The sequence below is a fragment of the Hyla sarda genome, chromosome 8 (genome assembly GCF_029499605.1).
Source record: "Hyla sarda isolate aHylSar1 chromosome 8, aHylSar1.hap1, whole genome shotgun sequence".
Classification (NCBI taxonomy): domain Eukaryota; kingdom Metazoa; phylum Chordata; class Amphibia; order Anura; family Hylidae; genus Hyla; species Hyla sarda.
Genome location: NC_079196.1, coordinates 4,782,983 through 4,800,091, shown reverse-complemented (window position 1 = coordinate 4,800,091; position 17,109 = coordinate 4,782,983). Strand labels below are relative to the sequence as shown.

The 17,109-nt window shown below is 44.2% G+C and overlaps 1 protein-coding gene across 1 annotated transcript in view; it reads left to right on the top strand.

The window, feature by feature from the left end:
• The window catches only part of LOC130284610 (glycophorin-C-like), a 68,490-nt gene extending 52,466 nt beyond the window's left edge, over positions 1–16,024 (top strand). The window contains exons 4-5 of the mRNA XM_056535103.1: positions 9,119–9,163; positions 13,028–16,024. Of these exons, the coding sequence (XP_056391078.1) occupies positions 9,119–9,163; positions 13,028–13,224 (242 nt within the window). The 3' untranslated portion in view covers positions 13,225–16,024. The remainder of the gene's footprint in view (positions 1–9,118; positions 9,164–13,027) is intronic.
• The last annotated feature ends 1,085 nt before the right edge of the window (positions 16,025–17,109 follow it).

Here is a 17,109-nt window from a genome sequence, read left to right as displayed (position 1 = left end):
AATAAGTGATGCAGTCAGGGCATGCTGGGAGTTGTAGTTCTGAGAAATCTGGAGGGCCACAGTTTGGAGACCACTGCTCTATACAATAAGTGATACAGTCAGGGCATGCTGGGAGTTGTAGTTCCGCAACATCTGGAGGGCCACAGTTTGGAGACCACTAGTCTACATGGATTATTTCACAAGGAGACGTCACTTTGGTACTTAGATTTTTAACGTGACAGCCCCAATCACCATGGCAGCGAGAAATGCGAATGTACGTGTCCTATTAGGTGGTTTTGGTTTGGGGGAAAAAAATAAAAATAAAAATCTAAATTTAGTTTGTGCAAATAATAAATACAGCTCCACTGCAAGGCGTTCTCCAGTCCTTACATTGACATCTCTTCCAGCTCTGAAGGGGTTAAGTGTAAAGTTTCCGCTTCTTTCCTCACCTAATGAGCTTTCCTTCCTAATGAGCTGGCCCCCCGCCCGCCATCATGTACAGGCGGCAGAGGTATTAGGGCGCACACAACCCGCTTATCTATCCTGACTTTATTACCAGCAGCTTCTGATAACTCCCCAGGAGGAGCTGAGCTGGTTATCAGCCGCGCGCAGGAGGAGAGCGGAGGAAAGAAAGAAGAAAATAAAGGAGAAGAGGAAAGGGAGAAGGAAAGAAAGGAGGAGAGGGGGGAAAAGAAGAAGAAAATAAAGGAGAAGAGGAAAGGGAGAAGGAAATAAAGGAGGAGAGGGGAAGAAAGGAAGAAGAAAAGAAAGAAGAAAATAAAGGAGAAGAGGAAAGGGAGAAGGAAATAAAGGAGGAGGGGGGAAGAAAGGAAGAAGAAAAGAAAGGAGGAGAGGGGAAGAAAGGAAGAAGAAAAGAAAGGAGAAGAGGAAAGGAAGAAGGAAATAAAGGAGAAGAGGAAAGGGAGAAGGAAATAAAGGAGGAGAGGGGGGGAAGGAAGAAGAAAATAAAGGAGGAGAGGGGAAGAAAGGAAGAATAAAAGAAAGAAGAAAATAAAGGAGAAGAGGAAAGGGAGAAGGAAATAAAGGAGGAGAGGGGGAAAGGAAGACAAAAAGAAAGGAGGAGAGGAAAGGGAGAAGGAAATAAAGGAGGAGAGGGGAGGAAAGGAAGAAGAAAAGAAAGGAGGAGAGGGGAAGAAAGGAAGAAGGAAAGAAAGGAGCAGAGGGAAGAAAAGGAAGAAGAAAATAAAGGAGAAGATGAAAGGGAGAAGGAAATAAAGGAGGTGAGGGGGGAAAGGACGAAGAAAAGAAAGGAGGAGAGGAAAGGAAGAAGGAAATAAAGGAGGAGAGGGGAAGAAAGAAAGAAGAAAATAAAGGAGAAGTGGAAAGGGAGAAGAAAATAAAGGAGGAGAGGGGAAGAAAGAAAGAAGAAAAGAAAGGAGGAGATGGGAAGAAAGGAAGAAGAAAATAAAGGAGAAGTGGAAAGGGAGAAGGAAATAAAGGAGGAGAGGGGAAGAAAGGAAGAAGAAAATAAAGGAGGTAGAAGGGAAGAAAGGAAGAAGAAAATAAAGGAGAAGAGGATAGGAAAAAGGAAATAAAGGAGGAGAGGAGGGGAAAGGAAGAAGAAAAGAAAGGAGGAGAGGGGAAGAAAGGAAGAAGAAAATAAAGGAGAAGTGGAAAGGGAGAATGAAATAAAGGAGGAGAGGGGAAGAAAGGAAGAAGAAAATAAAGGAGGTAGAAGGGAAGAAAGGAAGAAGAAAATAAAGGAGAAGAGGAAAGGAAGAAGGAAATAAAGGAGGAGAGGAGGGGAAAGGAAGAAGAAAAGAAAGGAGGAGAGGGGAAGAAAGGAAGAAGAAAATAAAGGAGAAGAGGAAAGGAAGAAGGAAATAAAGGAGAAGAGGGGAAGAAAGGAAGACGAAAAGAAAGAAGAAAAGAAAGGAGGAGAGGGGAGGAAAGAAAGAAGAAAAGAAAGGAGAAGAGGAAAGGAAGAAGGAAATAAAGGAGGAGAGGGGAAGAAAGGAAAAAGAAAATAAAGGAGAAGAGAAAAGGAAGAAGGAAATAAAGGAGAAGAGGGGAAGAAAGGAAAAAGAAAATAAAGGAAGAAGGAAATAAAGGAGGAAAGGGGAGGAAAGCAAGAAGAAAAGAAAGGAGGAGAGGGGAAGAAAGAAAGAAGAAAAGGAAGAAGAAAATAAAGGAGGAGAGGGGAGGAAAGGAAGAAGAAAAGAAAGGATCAGAGGGGGAGAAAGGAAGAAGAAAAAAAAAGAAAATAAAGGAGAAGAGGAAAGGGAGAAGGAAATAAAGGAGGAGAGGAGGGGAAAGGAAGAAGAAAAGAAAGGAGGAGAGGGGAAGAAAGGAAGAAGAAAATAAAGGAGGTAGAAGGGACGAAAGGAAGAAGAAAATAAAGGAGAAGAGGAAAGGAAGAAGGAAATAAAGGAGGAGAGGAGGGGAAAGGAAGAAGAAAAGAAAGGAGGAGAGGGGAAGAAAGGAAGAAGAAAATAAAGGAGAAGAGGAAAGGAAGAAGGAAATAAAGGAGGAGAGGAGGGGAAAGGAAGAAGAAAAGAAAGGAGGAGAGGGGAAGAAAGGAAGAAGAAAATAAAGGAGAAGAGGAAAGGAAGAAGGAAATAAAGGAGAAGAGGGGAAGAAAGGAAGACGAAAAGAAAGAAGAAAAGAAAGGAGGAGAGGGGAGGAAAGAAAGAAGAAAAGAAAGGAGAAGAGGAAAGGAAGAAGGAAATAAAGGAGGAGAGGTGAAGAAAGGAAAAAGAAAATAAAGGAGAAGAGAAAAGGAAGAAGGAAATAAAGGAGAAGAGGGGAAGAAAGGAAAAAGAAAATAAAGGAAGAAGGAAATAAAGGAGGAAAGGGGAGGAAAGCAAGAAGAAAAGAAAGGAGGAGAGGGGAAGAAAGAAAGAAGAAAAGGAAGAAGAAAAAAAAGGAGGAGAGGGGAGGAAAGGAAGAAGAAAAGAAAGGATCAGAGGGGGAGAAAGGAAGAAGAAAAAAAAAGAAAATAAAGGAGAAGAGGAAAGGGAGAAGGAAATAAAGGAGGAGAGGAGGGGAAAGGAAGAAGAAAAGAAAGGAGGAGAGGGGAAGAAAGGAAGAAGAAAATAAAGGAGGTAGAAGGGACGAAAGGAAGAAGAAAATAAAGGAGAAGAGGAAAGGAAGAAGGAAATAAAGGAGGAGAGGAGGGGAAAGGAAGAAGAAAAGAAAGGAGGAGAGGGGAAGAAAGGAAGAAGAAAATAAAGGAGAAGTGGAAAGGGAGAATGAAATAAAGGAGGAGAGGGGAAGAAAGGAAGAAGAAAATAAAGGAGGTAGAAGGGAAGAAAGGAAGAAGAAAATAAAGGAGAAGAGGAAAGGAAGAAGGAAATAAAGGAGGAGAGGAGGGGAAAGGAAGAAGAAAAGAAAGGAGGAGAGGGGAAGAAAGGAAGAAGAAAATAAAGGAGAAGAGGAAAGGAAGAAGGAAATAAAGGAGAAGAGGGGAAGAAAGGAAAAAGAAAATAAAGGAGAAGAGAAAAGGAAGAAGGAAATAAAGGAGAAGAGGAGAAGAAAGGAAAAAGAAAATAAAGGAAGAAGGAAATAAAGGAGGAAAGGGGAGGAAAGCAAGAAGAAAAGAAAGGAGGAGAGGGGAAGAAAGAAAGAAGAAAAGGAAGAAGAAAATAAAGGAGGAGAGGGGAGGAAAGGAAGAAGAAAAGAAAGGATCAGAGGGGGAGAAAGGAAGAAGAAAAGAAAAGAAAATAAAGGAGAAGAGGAAAGGGAAAAGGAAATAAAGGAGGAGATGGGAAGAAAGGAAAAAGAAAAGAAAGGAGGAGAGGGGAAGAAAGGAAGAAGGAAATAAAGGAGAAGAGGGAAGAAAACGAAGAAGACAATAAAGGAGGAGAGGGGAGGAAAGGAAGAAGAAAAGAAAGGAGGAGAGGGTAAGAAAGGAAGAAGAAAAGAAAGGAGCAGAGGGGATAAAAGAAAGAAGGAGATAAAGCAGAAGAGGGGAAGAAAGAAAGAAGGAAAGAAAGGAGAAGAAAGAAAGAAAAAGATACTGTACTACCCCTGAACTGCCCCTTTACTGCCCATGTACTGTACTGCCCCTGAACTGTCCCTTTACTGCCAGTGTACTGCCCACGTACTGTCACTGAACTTTCCCTGTACTGCCCGGGGGCCACTATCCGAATTACCTCTCACTGCAAAATAAAAGCTTCTCTAATCAGTGTGTGATTACACAAGAACAGATGGGGGGTTTGTCACAGTGTCTTCCACTTCTTTCACCTTGTTTACTTTGGATATGGCCACTAGAGGCACTGTTACATTGGAAACTATAGTTTTTCTTTAGGCCACTAGAGGCGCTGTTACATTGAATACTACAGTCTACTTTTTGGCCACTAGAGGCACTGTTACATTGAATACTATAGTCTACTTTTAGACCACTAGAGGCGCTGTTACATTGAATACTATAGTCTACTTTTAGACCACTAGAGGTGCTGTTACTTTGAATACTATAGTCTACTTTTAGACCACTAGAGGTGCTGTTACTTTGAATACTATAGTCTACTTTTAGACCACTAGAGGAGCTGTTACATTGAATACTATAGTCTACTTTTAGACCACTAGAGGTGCTGTTACATTGAATACTATAGTCTACTTTTAGACCACTAGAGGTGCTGTTACTTTGAATATTATAGTCTACTTTTAGTTCTTCCCCTGACATGTAATATTATGTAGCTTTATGTGAGAAATGTATCAATAATTTCACCAGAAAACCAGTGTAAAAAAAGTTGCTAATTATTGTGTAATCTAATTTATTTTTGTGCAAAACATTGGTTGCAATATACGTCATTGTTTAAAAATTTGAGCCAATTTTCCACCAAAACCTACACAAAATCTGTGTGATTCATTAGGATTAGAATGTTCCAGGTTTATATATATATGACAGAATTGTATTATTTGTATTAAATCTTTCGCTGAGGATTTAGCGCCGGCGCTGTGTGAAGTGGTTATTAGGACATTCGCTTTTCCTACATTGTGACAATATATTTAGCTGTAACCATCTGTAGCGCTGCAGAGGATCGCGCTGCCCGTGCTGCCACCTGCTGCCAATCACTTGTCACCCGCCGCGCCGCCCGAGCCAAGAGACGACTCATTTATCTCGTAGCTATTTTTGGTGCTCTGAAAATACCATTTTGTCATGTTTTTGGCGCAAGTCTTTCTTTGGCCGCCCTGGCCTCGCTTCTGTCTTCCAGCGCGTTGTGACTCCCAGGGAGCAGATTCTTCTTTTATTAATCACAGAGACCCCTCAGCTGTTCACGAAATTCCTCCCAAAGATCTAACAATTAACCCTTTTGTTGTCCTTTTGTTGAATCCTACAAGATTTGTCGCAGATGAGACTTTCTTAACACTTACTTATATTCAGTGTAAAGTTATTCTAGTAACTGATTCTTCCACGTTTTTATTTATTATTATTTTTTATTTCTATTTTATCATCTTTTGGTCCCTTTTTTATTTAGTAAAATTGTGCATAAAAACTCCAATAACTTTGCATGTCAGCAGAATTCAGAAGCCTAGCTGGGCCCAATGTAAAGTCCTTAAAGGGGTACTCATGAGGAAAAAAAAACAAAAAAAACAAAAACAAACAAAAAAAAAAAAATATATATATATATATATATATATATATAAATATATATATATATATATATATATATATATATATATATATATATATGTATACAAACAGGAGAATACAGCAGCACACTGCTAGCACAAAGATACAGATAAAACATGAAATTTTATACAGCTATAGTGCAAAAAATGAAAAAGTTAGGTACTTAGCTCACAATTTGGCGGCCAAATAGTTTGGACCATCACACCACAGTAAGGTGACCTCATTGGGACGGAGCCTACACTGTGAATATGTGTCACGATTCGGCTGGCTGGAGGTGGATCCTCTGTGCCAGAGAGGGATTGGCGTGGACCGTGTCGGTGGACCGGTTCTAAGTTGCTACTGGTATTCACCAGAGCCCGCCACAAAGCGGGATGGTCTTGCAGCGGCGGTAGCAACCAGGTCGTATCCACCGGCAACGGCTCAACCTCTCTGACTGCTGAAGATAGGCGCGGTACAAGGGAGTAGACAAGAGCAAGGTCGGACGTAGCAGAAGGTCAGGGCAGGCAGCAAGGATCGTAGTCAGGGGCAACGGCAGGAGGTCTGGAACACAGGCTAGGAACACACAAGGAAACGCTTTCACTGGCACAAGGGCAACAAGATCCGGCAAGGGAGTGCAGGGGAAGTGAGGTATTATAGCCAGGGAGCAGGTGGAAGCTAATTAGGCTAATTGGGCCAGGCACCAATTATTGGTGCACTGGCCCTATAAATCTTAGAGAGCTGGCGCGCGCGCTCTAAGGAGCGGAGCCGCGCGCGCCAGGACATGACAGCCGGGGGCCGGGACAGGTAAGTGACTTGGGATGCGATTCGCAAGCGGGCGCGTCCCGCTATGCGAATCGCATCCCTGCCGGCAATGTCAGTGCAGCGCTCCCGGTCAGCGGGTCTGACCGGGGCGCTGCAGAGAGAGGAACGCCGCGAGCGCTCCGGGGAGGAGCAGGGACCCGGAGCGCTCGGCGTAACAATATGCCTCTGTGTAAAGGTGCTGGACATCTCAGACCTTGCAAACCTGTTAAACTGACTGCACAGAGGCATATTCATAGTGTAGGCTCCGTCCCAATGAGGTCACCTTACTGTGGTGAGATGGTCCATACTATTTGGCTGCCAAATTGTGAGCTAAGTGTCACGATTCGGCTGGCTGGAGGTGGATCCTCTGTGCCAGAGAGGGATTGGCGTGGACCGTGTCGGTGGACCGGTTCCAGGTTGCTACTGGTATTCACCAGGGCCCGCCGCAAAGCGGGATGGTCTTTCAGCGGCGGTAGCAACCAGGTCGTATCCACTGGCAACGGCTCAACCTCTCTGACTGCTGAGATAAACGCGGTACAAGGGAGTAGACAAGAGCAAGGTCGGACGTAGCAGAAGGTCAGGGCAGGCAGCAAGGATCGTAGTCAGGGGCAACGGCAGGAGGTCTGGAACACAGGCTAGGAACACACAAGGAAATGCTTTCACTGGCACAATGGCAACAAGATCCGGCGAGGGAGTGCAGGGGAAGTGAGGTATAAGTAGGGAGTGCACAGGTGAAGGTACTGATTAAAACCTGCTGCGCCAATTAGTGGCGCACCGGCCCTTTAAATCGCAAAGACCCGACGCGCGCGCGCCCTAAGGAGCGGGGCCGCGCGCGCCGGGACAGCACAGACGGGGAACGGGTCTGGTAAGGGAATCGAGATGCGCATTGCGAGCGGGCGCGTCCCGCATCGCGAATCGCATCCCGGCTGGGAGCAATATCGCAGGGCACCCGGTCGGCAGGTCTGACCGGGGCGCTGTGAATAAGAGAACGCTGTGAGCGCTCCGGGGAGGAGCGGGGACCCGGAGCGCTCGGCGTAACACTAAGTACCTCACTTTTTCATTTTTTGCACTATAGCTGTATAGCATTTCATGTGTTATCTGTATCTTTGTGCTGGCAGTGTGCTGCTGTATTCTCCTGTTTATGTATATTCAGCCTAGCAGCGTGCACCTGTATGCCAGGTCCATGCAGTCGTTTTGGTATCAGTAGTGCTGGCCAACTTATCCTTGTTTATATATATGTCATAGTGAAGAAAACAATAGCATGCACTCCTCCAAAGGTGTCTATACGTCCGAGGGTCCGGAATCACTGGAAGGCATCACAAGATGAAGTAGAAGTGCTCAGAGGCTCTAAGTGCTTCTATTTCATCCCGTGATTCCGGACCGTCGGACGTATAGACACCTTTGGAGGGGTGAGTGCATGCTATTGTTTTCTTCATTGTGGCATATTTGATTCTACTGTACATCCTTGATTTGCGTGCACCCTGCAGGTGTCAATCATTGTTCCACTGGACTCCTGATGTTACAGACTGGCACCTACTCCTTATACAGGCATCAGTATAGTTTAATAGGTGCACCCTCCCCCCATACTTTCCTTCTTTACAACTTTTCAATATATATATATATAATTATTATTTTCTTTTCCTCAAATCAAGTGGTACCAGAAAATACTACAGATCTGTAAATTATTTCTATATAAAAATCTTAATCCTTCCAGTACTTATCAGCTGCTGTATCCTCCATAGGAAGTTGTGTAGCTCTTTCCAGTCTGACCACAGTGCTCTCTCCTGCTACCTCTGTCCATTTCAGGAACTGTCCAGAGCAGGAGCAAATCCCCATAGGAAACCTTTCCTGCTCTGGACAGTTCCTGACATGGGCAGATGTGGCAGCAGAGAGCACTGTGGTCAGACTGGAAAGAACTACACAACTTCCTGTGGAGCATACAGCAGCTGATAAGTACTGGAAGGGTTAATATTTTTATATAGAAAGATTTTACAAATCTGAAGACCCTTCTGGCACCAGTTGATTAATTTTATTTTTTTATTTTTTTCTTCTGGAGTACCCCTTTAACTGGGTTCCCCACCTACTATGCACCATTTATAACACCATTATAAAAGTAACCCTGGGCATATGGTCTGCGTACCAGATTTCTATTGAAAGCCAAATAGGGTATACGATAGCTTAGTGTTTTTCAAACAGTGTGTCTCCAGCTGTTGCAAAACTGCAACTCCCAGCATGCGGTCCGGGCATGCTTAGAGTTGTAGTTTGGCAACAGCTGGAGACACACTGTTTGGAAAACACTTAGCGAGCTCCTTCCTCGTTTACTTATTTCACCACTAGACCTGTATATACATAGTTTACAGCACTGTCCCCATGAGGCTCAAATCCTTCTATAATGTTCATCTCGCATCAGAGCTCCAGAGCTGAATTCGTAATTCTGACATCTCCTACAGACCTACATGACTCAGTAGTCACCCTGGTGCCGTCAGTTCTTCTAAAGCAGTGGTGCATTATGGGCGATTCTAAAATGTGCAACAGATAAAAATAGAATAAACCAGAATTTCTGGGCTTAGATACATTTGTAGCAGTATATTGGTTGTGTTTAGTTGTCTTTATGTATTTTTTGTTCTTTCGGGTGATGCAGATATATAGACGATGCTTTTTTCTTGTATATTGATATCCGTTCTATCATTTATCATGCAGGGAGAACGCATCTCTCCACGGACTTTACATATAGTAACTTTCTGTTTTCTCATGTGTTCACAGCTCCAGAAGATTCCAGCAGCGGAATAAACGCCGCCATCATTGGGGGTAAGATGGACGCCTCTACCTTAACAGCCAAAGTTGTCGGTGTGCAATAATCTTTTACCAGATTCTAGATTTCACTTATTTTACAGCATAAACATTTAAATAGGCACTGCCACTTTAAAGGAGTACTCCGGAGGAATAAACATTTTTTAAATCAGCTGGTGCTAGAAAGTTATACAGATTTGTCAATTACTTCTATATAAAAATCTTAATCCTTCCAGTACTGCTCCACAGGAAGTTGTGTAGTTTTTTCCAGTCTGACCACAGTGCTCTCTGCTGACACCTCTGTTCGTGTCAGGAACTGTCCAGGGCAGGAGCAAATCCCCATAGCAAACCTATCCTGCTCTGGACAGTTCCTGACATAGACAAAGGTGGCAGAAGAGAGCACTGTGGTCAGACAGGAAAGAACTACACAACTTCCTGTAATTGACAAAACAGTAGAACTTTCTGGCACCATTTCAAAACATTGGAGTACCCCTTTAAAAAAAAAAAGTTTGACATGTCTGGCTTCTTGCACACTGCTGTTAGGACACGACAGTGTGACGGCCGTCGGGGGGAATAGCGGGAGAAAAAAACTGCTTGTGCCATCTTTTCTCCTGTTACAAAATAACCGCATCAGAAGGACCCCATTATAGTAAATGGGATCCATCGGGACCCCTTATTGCCTGTTGCGCCCCGTCCCTATAATGGCCTTTAAAGGCTGGAAAAAAATAAGAGCCTAATGGCCATTTAAAGGGTAGCTCCCACCATCCTTTTTTTTTTTTTTCTGTCCCTGCCTATTGCCCATCTCTCCCTAACCCCCTTTCTGCTTTTCAATTTTTACTATATAAAAATGGCTTTTTATCTACCTGGTAGTGTATCCACTAACAGGCAGACTTCCCCAGCAGGCAGACGTCACTGATGTCTGCTGGGGGGGGGGGGGGGGGCGACACATCTACACAGGGTGCCTCCAGCTGTTTCACCACTACAACACCCAGCTTGCCCTGATATATATTGGCTGCCAGGGCATGCTGGGAGTTGTAGTGGTGAAACAGCTGGAGGCACCCTGTGCAGTCCCCCCCCCCCCCCCCAGAACAATAAATTTGTTATGGCCGCGACGCTAATCATGAAACCCACCGCGGCCGCCCCCGCCAAAAACGATACATTTTCTATGGCCGCGGCGCTAACAACAACCCCCCTTCCCTCTTCCCCGCTCCCTGATCCCGACATACCCAAGTGCTGCGTCCAGCAGCAGCACCACGTATGTGCCGGGAGGCGGGTGAGGCCAGGGAGCCAATTCGCTCTCAGCGCTCGCTTCCGCCTGTCTGATTGACAGGCAGGGAGCGAGCGCAGGCTGAATGAATAAGGACCGATGCCCAGCCGGCATTGGTCCGAATTTATGCGTGACGTCACAGCAGCCTGCAGTCGGTCACTAGGAGGGAGACCCCTAGTGGCCGGTTTTCAAATGTAAAATAAACTAATTTAATGAAAAAAAAAAAATAATAATAGATCTATATTAGAGATATGAGTATTACTGCATATATAAAAAAGAAGTTTGGTGACAGTGCCCATTTAAGGAAGGGGAACAACGTCAGTGTGAAAGTAGCCTCTGTCTAGACCCTGATCAATCGCTAGAACTAATCAGGAAAACAAAATGCTAAGTGCGTTCACACAGCGGAATATTTACGGAATGTCTGCCCAGAAAACACAGACGGACATTGTGCAAATAGCGGGCGCCGGAAGAACATTTTTTGCACTAGGACCATTTAGATGCACCGCCTCCATTGACGGCAATGCATTTCCAAGCGGATTCCACTGAAAGAATTGACATGTCGGAAATGACGGATTCATGATTTCCACGGTAGATGTTTGTGTCGCGGAAATATGTCCGAAATCCCATTAAAAACAATGAGACTCGGCTGCAACAGAATTTCCAAGCAGAATTTTTCCACTGGATTCTGCTCTGAAATTCCGTCATGAGAAAAAGGCCTTAGCCTCTGGGATTGTCTGGGTTTATTTAGCTGCGCTCGTCTCTCCCCACTCATTCTAGTGATCGGTCGGGGTCTCAACACTCAAAGCATCAATACTTTTCACGACTCGTAGGAAATCCCAAAAGGCTTTTTTTTTTTTTTTTTTTTTTTAAGCGACAGACGCATTGTAAGAAAAAATAAAAAATCACATGGGATGATTATGTAACTTCATTTTATTTAAAAAAAATCTTAGGTCCACATCTATTGCAGATTTTCTGCGCTGATTTTCCACACTTAAAATCTGCAGAATTTACAGCTAGCAGCAAAACGGCTGAGATTTTTTTAATCCGATCTGCACACGGTGTGAAAAATTCTGCAGCCGAAACCTTGACTTACTTTACATTACATCATTTTTATATCCTATTATATGATATGAAATAACATAATGTTATAATGCAGTATTTTATTCTTATATAGTTGGTTCTTTATTTATATATCACATAAATTATATACATTACTAACTCCACTCGTTATACTGCAATTCATCACGTTTCATTATATTACTTTATATATACAGTAAAATCTCCCTTATGGAACACCTCCCAATAGGGGACAGTTTTTAATTCCCCGGCAGAGTCCCATAAGACTTAATGTATTTTCATCCTCCTAATAGGGGACATTCCCAATACAGGACAGTATTCCGTCATTTAGAAAGATTTTTTTTTGCCTTTTTTCCCAATAGGGGCCATCTCTCAACAGGGAACATCTCTCAATAGGGGACATCTCTCAATAGGGGACATCTCTCAACAGGAAACATCTCTCAATAGGGGACATCTCTCAATAGGGGACATCTCTCAATAGGGGACATCTCTCAATAGGGGACATCTCTCAACAGGGGACATCTCTCAATAGGGGACATCTCTCAATAGGGGACATCTCTCAACAGGGGACATCTCTCAATAGGGGATATCTCTCAACCGGGGACATCTCTCAACAGGGGACATCTCTCAACCGGGGACATCTCTCAACAGGGGACATCTCTCAATAGGGGACATCGCTCAACAGGGGATATTTCTCGACAGGGGACATCTCTCAACAGGGGACATCTCTCAATAGGGGACATCTCTCAACAGGGGACATCTCTCAACAGGGGACATCTCTCAATAGGGGACATCGTTCAACAGGGGATATTTCTCGACAGGGGACATCTCTCAACAGGGGACATCTCTCAATAGGGGACATCTCTCAACAGGGGACATCTCTCAATAGAGGACATCTCTCAACAGGGGACATCTCTCAATAGGGGACATCTCTCAATAGGGGACATCTCTCAACAGGGGACATCTCTCAATAGGGGACATCGCTCAACAGGGGACATCTCTCAATAGGGGACATCTCTCAATAGGGGACATCTCTCAATAGCGGAGTGCAATTGTATTCTAAAATTCTACTGTATTCTAACATTCTTATTTTTTACATGACTGTCACATAGGTACATATTATACTTTATTTTATGTTATATTATACTGTTATATTATACGTGTATTGAGAATTATAATACATTATGAAATATTTTTTATATTATATTACAGATTGTATGCCGCTATTTAGTATTTTATTGTTATATCATTACATCATATTAAATGTTATTTTGTCAATTATAATGTTGAATAATATTATTTGCTGAGGCTGCATTATGTTACATTCCATCACATTTTATAGTAACATATAGTTCTAGAGCAGTGGTCTCCAACCTGCGGACCTCCAGATGTTGCAAAACTACAACTCCCAGCATGCCCGGACAGCCGTTGACTCACTGTTCTAGAGTATTATACTGCTTTGTACCATCCCTTATATTTTCGTGTTCGATCAGCTGATCATGGAATCCTCTTTATCACGTCCTATGTTTTCTTTTCAGGTGTTGTGGCCGCCGTGGTGGTCGTGGTTGTGGTTCTAGTCATTGTCCTTCTCCGTTACTTGTACCGACACAAGGGGACGTACCGCACCCACGAGGACAAGGGCTCGGAATTCGCAGAAAACTCTGATACCGCTCTGAAAAACGACCCGTCCCTACAGGAGGCCATAGACGAATCAAAAAAGGAATATTTTATCTGAGCGGTCGCCGATACCATATGACCCTTCACTCCGAATGACCTTCAAGAAGGGTGAGCACTGGGGCGCGGTGCGAGGAGGGCGCCATATCTGGGGTGTATCTAAGCCAATACTTTATATCTCGAGGATCATCACTAACACTCTGGATTATTTACTGGAAAATCTCTTCTTGAACCTTGGAAGATCCAACTACACGAGGGAGGTCACGGCGGAGCCTCCCGGAACGAGAGCTGCGAGACTAAGGGAGCGTCCCCACTTAGGACACGGTCTTTACGGTCACACTGGAAGCCATAATAAATCCAATCATTAATGGAGAAAATCTTAAAATATGCACTAAGTGGCCTTGTTCACACACAGTAAAAAAAAATAAAAAAAAATAAATCAATAAAAAATAAATTCACTATAATGGCTTTAGAGGTAAAAAAAAAAAAAAAAAAAAAATGGCCGGAATTTAAAGTGCCATTAAAACAATAGAATGTTCTTTATTTTACGCTAAATATGGATGAAAAAAAAAGTCTGAAATTTTAAAAAAGGCAGATTTTTGCAAAAACCTGCAAACAAGGGCAATATTTTTACTGCTGTTTTTTGCATAAAAGTTTCCGCCAGGAAATTTTTGGCTGAAAAAAAATAAAAATTAAAAATAGCCAAAAATGTTGTGTGAGCAAAGGCCAAGACCTGAAATCTGCACTAACCCAACGTCTTCATCAGATCCCTGCTGAAATGTCACCGACTTCTGTTATATATTCTAAGATGTTACATTGTATCTGGACAGAACTTACAGCCGAAACAGATAACAGTCATTTTTATTGTTACTAATTGTCACTAATGTATGTAAAGTGTCTGTTCACCTAATGGAAGCTTAGACTTCATATAGAAATGATCTACATGAAAAGATGAATCACTGTGAATATACAGAATAGTGAGTGCAGCTCTGGAGTATAATACAGGATATAACTCAGGATCAGTACAGGATAAGTAATGTAATGTATGTACACAGTGACCTCACCAGCAGAATAGTGAGTACAGCTCTGGAGTATAATACAGGATATAACTCAGGATCAGTATAGGATAAGTAATGTAATGTATGTACACAGTGACCTCACCAGCAGAATAGTGAGTGCAGCTCTGGAGTATAATACAGGATATAACTCAGGATCAGTACAGGATAAGTAATGTAATGTATGTACACAGTGACCTCACCAGCAGAATAGTGAGTACAGCTCTGGAGTATAATACAGGATATAAATCGAGATTTTCCTAGCTTGTGACGGAAAATATTAGTTATATAAAGACAGGAGGCGAGTATCTTATGCATTATTCTTTCTTTAATAATGCCCATAGCAGAATTTTCAGTAATCAATTCAATATAAAAGAAAAAACTACAACTCCCAGCAGTCCCAGGGCCACAGCGGCCACTCCCAGCCTTTAGCCACTATATATGGGACTGCCCAGTATGGATCCTCCTCTTTCTGAATGCAAAACACCGCCGCACAGGAACCCAAAACTGCATCTGGACCTCTCCATCGCCACTCAAATCCACGACCAGCCGGTCCACCACAGTAGCTTTCGGAGACAATCCGGATAACCTGGCCAGCGAAGGCCGAACTTCATCCCAACGGGGACTGTAGAGAACCCAAACAGTCTGCAACAAACAGGTCAGCCTCCTTCCGGAAAACACTCAATGTGCTCAATATCCTGCAAGGAAAAACAAAGAATCGTAATAGGGTTGGGTAAGGGAGGGAAGATACTCGCCTCCTGTCTTCATATAACTAATATTTTCCGTCACAAGCTAGGAAAATCTCGATTTATATATCAGACAGGAGGCTCATATCTTATGCAAGTTCAAAGCTTAACTATAAGAACAAAATAAATATATAAGTTATCCGACCAACATATTATAAAACCGACATGGAGACATGTTCCTCCGGTCTGAAGTAAAAACGGCGAAACGTGGTCTCTGACGACCAATCCGCTGCCATCAACAGGTCAGTGAGGGAGCCCCCCGACGTAACTATCTTAGTAGCCATCGCCCCTCTGGAAGAATGCGCTCCAAAGAGGGAAACGTCTATACCAGCCATTTCCATGGTGGCGCGTACCCACCGCGCAAGGGTGGCAGACGAGACTGGATGGTGAGGCCTGACATACGAAACCAGGAGCTGAGAGAAGGCCGGAGAACGTAAGTTGGAAGTTTGCGTATCATAAGCCTGTAGGCAACGCACAACGTACAATCGAGGATGCGCGGGAAAATAAGGGTAAAAAACTGAATGAATACCCGTCTTCGTCCTTCGGACCACTGAGAACCTGACCCCCTGAGGCGAAAATTGACGCCTAGAAATGTCTAGGGCCTTTACGTCTGAGACTCTTTTAATGGAAACCAGACATAAAAGGACCGTAAGTTTGTAAGACAAAAGCTTTAATGACAAAGCCTCATTGTCCTCCCACCTGGCAAACATCTCCAGCAACCTGGAAACATCCCAAGTGGACTGATACCTAGGACGGGGCGGTCGCCTAAATTTAATGCCCCGTAAGAGCCTACATACCAGGGGGTGTTTGCCAATTGGCAAAGCGTCCACCGGATAATGGTAAGCCGAAATGGCCGATCGGTACACATTGATGGAACTGTAGGACTTACCAGACTCAGATAATTTACCACTATTGCTACAGGTGCTTGTACGGGATCAACCTGTCGTTGATCACACCAACGTATCCAGAGTCTCCAGGCTGATCGATATGCCGATCGAGTCCCGGGGGCCCAGGCCAGGGCGAGGAGGTTCCTAGCCGATTCCGAAAGGTCGCGGTCCGTGTCGGGGCAATCCACTGCCATCTCTAGAGCAATCGGAAACCATGGTTGCATCGGCCACCAGGGGGTGATCAACACAACCGTAGCCTTCTGGTTCGCTATCTGTATGAGAACTTTGGGGATCATCGAAAACGGGGGAAACGCATAGTGTGTCTCCCCCGTCCAAGATTGTCGGAGGGCATCTACTGCTGACGCCTCCGGTTCCGGCCTCCAGCTGAAGAATCGCGGTAGCTGGTGGTTGAGGCGGGACGCAAATAGATCTACGCCCAATGGGCCCCAGAGCAGCTCCAATTGCAGGAAAACTAAACGATCCAGACGCCAGTCGCTGGAATCCAAGAGATAGCGGGAATTCCAATCTGCTACTCTATTGGAAATCCCCGGGATGTACTCCGCCATAGGGATAATATTGCGGGAGAGGCAGAAGTGCCAAAAATCCTTGGCAATATCCGCCAGGATCCTGGACCTGGTGCCCCCTAAGCGGTTGATGTATTGCACCGCTGCAATATTGTCCATGCGTAATAATACGCAGCAATTGGAAGTTTCTGGCAAAAAACTCCGGATGGCGAACAACGCCGCCAGCATTTCCAATGCATTGATGTGTAGGAGAGATTCCTCGACGGACCAGCTCCCACCAGTAGAAGCGTTGCCGAAGCGAGCGCCCCAGCCTCTCAGGCTTGCGTCCGACTCTATGATGGCGTCCGGACAAGAGTTGAAAATTGTTTTGCCGTTCCACTCGACGGCATGGCGAAGCCACCACTGCAATTCTGCCCTGGCTTCTACCGAGAGGGACACCTCGTCTGCGTATCTGAGACCCTGACGCAGATGAAGGATCTTGAGCCTCTGGAGGGCCCTGTAATGGAGAGGGGCCGGAAATATGGCTTGAATGGAGGCTGCTAGAAGGCCCACTAGCCGGGCAAGTACCCGCAGCGATAGGGAGCCTTTGCGTAGCACCGCTCTGATCTCCTTGCGTATGAGGGCCAATTTTGCTCTGGGCAAACGGAGAACGGCCTGCTTGGTGTCCACCAAGAAGCCTAAAAATTCCATTTCTTGAGCTGGGATGAGAATCGATTTCTCTTGGTTGATCAAGA